General features: G+C 46.9%; 1 protein-coding gene across 1 annotated transcript; it reads right to left on the bottom strand.

The window, feature by feature from the left end:
* Positions 1-3,094: 3,094 nt before the first annotated feature.
* Positions 3,095-3,892, bottom strand: LOC119169745 (uncharacterized). Its single transcript, XM_037420768.2, has one exon. The coding sequence runs from the start codon at positions 3,890-3,892 to the stop codon at positions 3,293-3,295; it is 600 nt and encodes a 199-aa protein (XP_037276665.2). The 3' UTR covers positions 3,095-3,292.
* Between the last annotated feature and the right edge of the window lie 4,616 nt (positions 3,893-8,508).

Raw genomic sequence — 8,508 nt, 5'->3', positions numbered from 1 at the left:
AAGCCTCTAGAGAACACAGACATGCTAAGCAGCGGGGTGAACCGACAGATGATGTTGAAAGAAAACGGGAAACCTTTCTAAGCTGTAGAAGGGCTGCATCCCTTCTGATCAATGAAAAGATTAGAAGAAAGGAAGCTCAGTGGCTGGAAGAAGTACATAAAAAAGATAGAAAGGCAGCTGCGAAATTTTGGAACCACCTAAACTCCCTAAGAAATGAGACGGGCCTAGAGCAGAGTTTTATAACTACAGCCCAAGGTGCTAGGCTAGAAGGGGACGAAGCTATTGAATATATAAGAACAAGGGTGACAGAAAATTTTCAACAAAAATTTTATGCACCACAATAGACAAGGACGAATAAAGTGGTGCAATGGCTCCATCTTCACAACAAGAGTGGGAAAGGGCAGAGAAAAGGGTTCCTAGTAGTACATCAACAGGCCCAGATGGCATTCCAATTAGGCTGATGAAGACATTAGGTCCCAAGTCTAACCAGGCTTTGAGAGAGGCAGTGAGCACAATAATAATCGATGGTGAAGTTCCCGATGGATGGAAACTTAGCAGGATGAGCATGCTCTATAAAGGAAAGGGGGACAAAGCTGACATAAACAACTACCGTCCTATAACAGTGACATCAGTGGTCTACAGGCTGGCGATGCAGATTATAAAGGAAAGACTGCAGGGGTGGATAGAAGATGAGGGGGTGCTGGGGGAACTGCAGAATTGTTTCGGAAACACAGGAGGTTGGAAGACAATCTGTTCTCACTGACGCAGTGCATCGAAATAGCAGAAAAGGAACACAGGCCCCTGTGGCTAGCATTTTTGGATATCAAGGGAGCGTACGATAGCGTGGTTCAAGAGGAATTGTGGAGAATATTGGACACACTAGGCGTGGAACATGTAGTCACTAATCTTTTAAAGGGTATCTATAAAGGTAACAAGGTAGTTATAAAGTGGGAAAAACAGGTATCCAAGCCTGCAGAGGTAAAACGGGGGCTAAAGCAGGGGTGCCCCTGTCACCCTTATTATTCATGATGTACCTACAAGGATTAGAGGCAAAATTAGAGGGAAGTGGACTGGGCTTCAACCTCTCTTTAGTCAACCTCTCTTTAGTCTTTAGAAATTAAGCAACGTGGAATAGGTAGGCTTGCTTTAGGAGCTTACGGGAATACACCAAATCAGGGAGTACAAGGTGATATGGGATGGACATCGTTTGAGGGCAGCGAGGCTAGCAGCAAGATAAAGTTTGAGAAGCGATTGAGAGAAATGAGGGAAGAGCGTTGGGCTAGGAAGGTATTCAGCTCCTTGTGCATGAAGAATGTCGATACAAAATGGAGCAAGCGAACCAGAAAATTGACTGGTAAATACGTAGAAAACAGCAGGTGGGCAAACCAAAAAGAACTATCGGTTAAGAAGAAAGTGAAGGAAACGGAGACTGACATGTGGAGAATGGGCATGATTAAGAAGTCCGCACTAGAGATTTATCGAACATTTAAGTGGGAAATTGCCAAAGAAAGGATCTATGATAATACTCGGGGTAGTTCTCTACTGTTTGAGGCCAGGACGGGAGTACAGCGAACCAAGACATATCGGGCCAAATACGAAGGGGTAGACACAGTATGCAGTGCATGTGGAGAGGAAGAAGAAACTGCCGAACACTTGATAATGTTCTGTAAAGGGCTTCACCCTATAGTTTAGGATGATGGCGCAGAGTTTTTCAAAGCACTGGGGTTTAGGGACCGGGAGGGCAAAATAAACTTTAAGCGGGTAGACTTAACTAGAAAGAGGTTATCTGATTGGTGGCTAAAGTCAAGGCACGAGTGAAAATTAAACTCTTCACTGCAAAGTACGAATACTCAAACTCACTTTTTAAGGAAAAAAATAAATATAGTTTTTGGTTGATTAGGTATTACGGCTTGGTGGCGCTAGCCACCGCCCGATCTAAAGGGTATACCCATATCCATCCATCCATCCATCGCTTTCTCTGGCTTTCCCTGGTGCGGGCGGGCGCAGGGGACGAAAACTCAGCCTTCGCAGCCTGGGTGAGACGTTTAATAAAAAAATTACAACCGCTCATCAATGCAGTAGGTAGAAGTAGTTACGGGTGCCATTTAGCCGTTTAATTTTTGACGTAGACTAGGGCCGCTGTGAAGCGTAAGTAAATTCATTGCACATCAGTAGTTTTCATTTTTGTGGTGGTGGTGGTAAAAACATTTTATTGAGCAGCCAAGGGGGTTGGAAAGGGACGTGGTCAGCCTCCTACGTCCAGGAGGCCGCGATCCTGCGCCGAATGCAAGGCTCGTTGCATCAGGGCAATTTGATGCTCCGCCGCCAAGCTGGTCAGCGCAGACTCCCACTGCTCAAGGTCACGCATTTTTAAGAAAAGATAAGCCGTCTTGTTTTATTTCTGGAAAGCTTGTATTTGTTATTTTAGTACGTGAACGAGCGCGTGATACAAAGAAAGAGCGCAGTGCCGCTTTTTTTTTTTTTGTGTACCAAAGATATGAATTTTTTTGTTCGCATTCATTTAAGAGAATAATTGTTAAGTGAAGTGTAATCTTTCATGGCGCACAGGTGTTTTACAAAGCGTTGTCACAATCGAGTGTTGGGTAAGACCAACTTCCTGCAATGCTTACCGTTGAAGTTGCCTGGCTGGAACTGGGTCAATTTTTATTATGAGGTTTAACGCGTCGACGCTACATAGGTGATGAGGTACAGCGTAGTAGAGGGCTCCGGATTAATTGTGACCAGCTGGTTGTGGGCGCCGGCAGGATTTTACCTTGAGGGGGCAAATCTATTGTTGCGCGAAGGAAGAGGGAGAGGGCATGGGGTAAAGTGTTAAAATGGTTTGGTGGGGGGAGGGGGGAGCAAGTGCCTTTTTTTTGCACCCCCTCCCCTCGGCGCTCATACGCCTGGAAATTTTTAACGAGCGCCGAAATCTGTAACACACGGGCCGCTTTCGCCTCCAGCAGAAAAGCGGCCGCGAGTCGAACCCGCGTCCTTGAACTCAGCAGAAAATTTTTCCCGCGGTTGCCCTAAACATTGGAGGCTAATGCACCGAAGCTACATCTCGGAGAGAGGACAAACAAACTCATTTCAGGATGCATGATACTTTATTTACAGCAAGAAAAAAAAGGACGGTTTGCAGCATGTTTTTCTTCATTGCGCAATTCTGTTCACGGAGCACATTGCAGAGTAGTGACTTACATAGAAGTTTATACATGAGACTTCATTTACAGAAACAACCCAAAAACAGAGGCACATAGTATGCACCATGTTTTTCATGCGTTGCACAAGTTTACACGCGCAGCACTTTCCGGTACAGTGGCTTCCATGGAAGCTTTTTCCGGTAAGCTGCCCTGTCTGTCACAACCGCACCTACATTGGACAAGAGTGGCTTAATAAACTTGTCGAAGACCACTGACAGTTTGCTCGCACCATGCTCATCTCTTGCCGGGCATACAAAAAGAGGGCACTGTTCAAGGTGAGGCAAAATCAGTTCAGCCAAGTGCTGACGCACATTGCTCTTTTTTATGTGCGGCAGGGCAATGTCAACAGCCTTCTTAATGGTCACAAGTACCATGACAAATTCAGGCTTTGGGAAAGTTAGGCCACTCCTTGACTTCAGGCTAATTAGCCCCATTAGCACAGGACTGGATCCATCTGATTGATGGAGGTAAGGGCAGAAGGTACATGTTCTCCGCTCCTCGACTGCTTTTGCCACAAACCCGGCTATGTAAGCAATGCTAGCATTCACTATGGTTGACGGTGGCCGCTGCACTGAAAAAGAAAATAAGCAGATATGAAAAAAAACACCAGAATAAAAAGTATCCAGTGAGCCATCAGAATTTGACGAATGGCCTGCGGTGGTTGCACTGTCACAGGTTGAACCAGTCATTTTGGCATGGCAACTTGATAAACTTGATGACTTTTTTTGTCTGAAGGGAAGTCCGGTACCTTTCGCTCCAATTTACGCCGTTATGGTGGTTTTGCGGATGCATGTAGGTTGGGTATCCCGAAAATACGCTCGTAACAGCATCCCGTTTGAGGCGGCGAAGCTTTGTGGACCCCAAAGTGTAGTCTCAATCCGCAAAATGAAGGCTGCAGATGACACTGCTCGATGATTTGTCATTTGGGACAAAATCTTTTCTTGATATCGCCTTCAGCCACGCTTGGCGACGGTCATCGTTCGCAGGAAATTCATGAAAACTTATTCCGAGCTTTCTTTTCCTGTCCGACTTGCAGAAAGGCACGCTGCAATACATTCTTCTGAAAAAATACAGAAGCAGAGCGGACAGCGGTGTGTAATGCACGCCAGAAAACCGTGTAATTTTCACTCACAGCAAATAATGAGGCAGCGAAATTGTGATAGCTACGTAAGACCGCTAAGCACACCTGCAACATATACGTGATAGTAAACCAAGAGTCAAGAAAAAATTGTCGCTTCGTACGCGTGGTCGCTTCGTTCACGCGGAAGACTTGCTTAGAGCTTTCGACAATTGCAATCACCTGCCCATAAACAACACTCGAGCGCTAATCGATATTACGCTGCTCTCTCTCACTCTGTCTCGCACACACGCGCACGCACACACATTCAACGCGTGCGCGTGTGAACCTACACACACACATTAACACGCGGCGCGGACACACCCACATGCGCACGCACACACACACGCGCGCGCGCACGTGTGAACCTACACACACTCACGTAAACACGCGCCGCGCACCCATTCACATACGCATGCACACACCCGCACACACACACATGCGCGCGCGCGAACCCCCACGCACACCACGTAACATGCACACGTGCGCAGCGAACGCCCACGCAAGCACATGCGCCGTGGAACAACACGCGCGCACACACTCACACACAAAATAGCCCAGCTCACTGTGGCCAAGTACTTTCGAAACAGCCGGCAAGGCATAGCAAGGTGAAGCGCCGTGATAGCTGGCGAAAAGGCCGTAAAAGTGACAAAAGAATTCAGCACACTGGCATTCAATCTGCTGGAAATGCGAAAGGAGTTTGGGCTGCCTCATTCGATTCACGTAACACCGGCTGCAGCAAAACAAACTTTTTTAACGAAGTCTTTTAAAAAACCTACGCATGTTAACTTTGTACTGCTTGCAGGAATGAGTACAAACACATCGAGGACATACTCAAGGTTTTTCTGCAGTGAAAACTCGACAACGAAGACTGGCGAACACCTGAAATCGCAGGCACTGTCGGTCAGATTAGCCTCCTTCATGGATGGATGGATGGATGAATATGGCTGTACCCTTTAGATCGAGCGGTGGCTAGCGCCACCAAGCCGTAATACTTAATGAACTCAAAACTATATTTATTTATTTTTTCCTTAAAAAGTGAGTTTGAGGATTCGCACTTTGCAGTGAAGAGTTTAATTTTCACTCGTGCCTTGACTTTAGCCACCAATCAGATAACCTCCTTCTGGTTAAATCTACTTGCTTAAAGTCTATTTTGCCCTCCCGGTCCCTAAACCCCAGTGCTTTGAAAAACTCTGCGCCATCATCCTGAACTATAGGGTGAAGCCCTTTACAGAACATTATCAAGTGCTCGGCAGTTTCTTCTTCCTCTCCACACGCACTGCATACTGTGTCTACCCCTTCGTATTTGGCCCGATATGTATTGGTTCGCAGTACTCCCGTCCTTGCCTCAAACAGTAGAGAACTACCCCGAGTATTATCATAGATCCTTTACTTGGCAATTTCCTGCTTAAAGGTTTGATAGATCTCTAGTGCGGACTTCTTAATCATGCCCATTTTCCACATGTCAGTCTCCGTTTCCTTCACTTTCTTCTTAACCGATAGTTCTTTTTGGTTTGGCCACCTGCTGTTTTCTAAGTATTTACCAGTCAACTTCCTGGTTCGCCTGCTCCATTTTGTATTGACATTCTTCATGTACAAGTAGCTGAAAACCTTCCTAGCCCAACGCTCCTCCTTCATTTCTCTCAATCACTTCTCAAATTTTATCTTGCTGCTAGCATCCCTGCCCTCAAATGATGTCCATCCCATATCACCTTGTACTCCCTGATTTGGTGTATTCCCGTGAGCTCCTAAAGCAAGCCTACCTATTCCACGTTGCTTAATTTCTTCAACCTTAGGCTAACGGCACCGCCTCGCGGCGTGTGTCGGAGTTAGCAAAATTACACCGCTCCCATTGCTTTCGCGCCGAATGGGACGGCCGGAGCAACGGCGCGCCGCCGGCAGCAAATCGCGGAGGCCACGACCTTTTCATTGCCGTGTTACACTGCCACAACTCCTTCTCCGTCGAACTACCTAGGGGAGATTTACGTTGACGGTGTTCAACGGAGTTTGGTGATGTCCGTGTGACAGGGGTATAAGTACGCTTAGGAGACTGTAGCGGGTGCCGCTGCGCGATGTGGTGACGTGCGCTAATTGCGTCATCTTTCCGGTAATGCCGAAAACACGGCAGCGGTAAGTGGTAGATATAAATAGCTTGCCGTTCTAACAATGCCAAACGCTCTTCGATTGGCTCAGGGGTTAACGCCTCACTTTCAAAATGTAAAGGTTCCACGTCCGAATTTGCACGCTAAAGTGCATTTTTTTCTGGTTTTTTTTTTCTTGCGTTTTCGTATATATTGATACGTATACATATACGGTGCATGGCATCAACGCCGACAGAAAAATCCAGCCGAGAGCGTTCATATTGTCGCGTAGATATAGACGTAGCTATTTTCTTTCCACTTTTGGCTCGTTCAAATGTCGCGGGTCTGCCCAGGAGCGGGGTTTGCGGTGGTGTCCTTGAGTGGCTCACCGGCTTTGTTGTACGAGCGCGTTATCTCCCTTCCTGCGAGGGTCTGTTTCCAATTTAAGGGACGGCAGACGGCTTTGCTTCCGCGGCGCCTCAAGGTGTGCGGGGTGAGTTGTACGGTAGAAGCCTAACGGATGTCGCGGTAGCTTGTTGTATGTTTTTACTTTAGTTTAGGTCATTTTGTGTTTACGCGGACGGCGGTCATCGAGTTCAAACTCGGTGGAGACCGCCCGCTATTGGGTGTACCTGTTTGAATCCGTGACACCCGATTGGGTGTGGTGAACGAATACTTCTGAGTGGTCCTTTTTGTTTGTCTCGGGGGTCGCTTCGGGACGCTTCGAGGGGAGCCGAGAGAGAATCGCACCGGAGACGCCACGAGAGCAGGTTGCAGCGGGTGCTGCTCCGAGTTGTTAGAGTTATGCAGCGTACAAGTGTGTACGACGTCTATTATGAACACCAAGCCAAATAAATCGGTTTAGGAGCAACTCTATGGATCTGCTGTGTGTACGTGTCATCTCTCCGGCGGCGACCAAGTAGCGACCAGAACACTACGCTACAATATAATTGCTACCCCAATAATATGTGCTCCCGACACGAGCAGTGGGGTGCTACGCTACCCAAAGAGTCAAGGTGTTCGACGAAAACTACTGCAATCGTTCCCAGCCACAACGCCCTGCTTGAGGAGAGTAGTGTTACGGCGGATTACAAACAGCCCCGATAATTGAGCGTGGCGAGTGGCGGTCCTTTTGTTGCTCCGATGCACGAGCGTTAGACCTATGCCCCAGCACCCTTATCACATCAAGAAAAGGACACGTTGGCGCCATAGGTAAAGTGTGGTAGCAATACCTAGTCAAAAACGTCGACCTGGGCGGGCGTGGCCTCAGTAGAGACATGTTTGTCTGGTTCCACGATATGTTCGTCAAGTAGCAAAATGCTTGCCCTGTAAGTATTCTAAATAAACGTCATGTTTCCTTCAACTGAAGGAAACTTGGCATCTTCAAGCTGTCTCGACCCCGTTTTTGCGAATCTCCTGTGCCAGAACGACCGGACAGAACACTTCAACAACCTCTAGAACCGCTGATATATCTCTACAGAGTTTTACGCTGTTTCGTAATCTAGTTGTCATACAGAGAGTTCTTTTCTTTATTTGGCAGTTTTATCAATTATTCGTTTACTCGCATGACGATGGTCTATGGTAAAATGCTATGCAGAATTAAGATTATCTTTCTGAATATCTCGTACAACATGCTGAAAGGAGGTCGATCGGTCTGTATAGTTTGTGGATGAATGGTGAAATAGATAGTGCGTTGATGAAGCTGTTTGATGAAGTCATTTCGCATATGCGCATAATGGGAAGTTATCGGGGGAGAGGAAGGGTGTGAGGATAGTTGTTACGGCCCTCACATATGACAATAAACGTGATGATCTCTAGCGACGTATACTTTGTAGGAAACCAGCCACAAGCACGAAAAAAGCGGATGAACCAGACGGGACAACTGCTCGACAAACAACTAAATATTTATTAAAGAAAGCCCCCATACCCATGAGCCATCAGCGCATGCATAAATGGGCTCTCTGAGCCTAGTAACGCTGCACATTTAACAATACAAAGCCAAGAATTAATAAGCATGTCAAGGTGTTGCCAATGACGCATTTCCACAAAACGCCAAAACATTGACGCCACGTGCGCCCGTTGACTAAAAAAAAAAAAACTGAGGGTT

Source organism: Rhipicephalus microplus, chromosome 2, assembly GCF_043290135.1.
Source record: "Rhipicephalus microplus isolate Deutch F79 chromosome 2, USDA_Rmic, whole genome shotgun sequence".
In the NCBI taxonomy this organism is placed as follows: Eukaryota; Metazoa; Arthropoda; class Arachnida; order Ixodida; family Ixodidae; genus Rhipicephalus; species Rhipicephalus microplus.
Note: the sequence above shows the minus strand (reverse complement) of the source record. Positions and strands in the feature narration are given on the sequence as shown.

Coding starts and splice junctions, on each gene's coding strand:
- LOC119169745 (XM_037420768.2), bottom strand. CDS start 3,892: ATGACTGGTTCAACCTGTGACAGTGCAACCACCGCAGGCCATTCGTCA.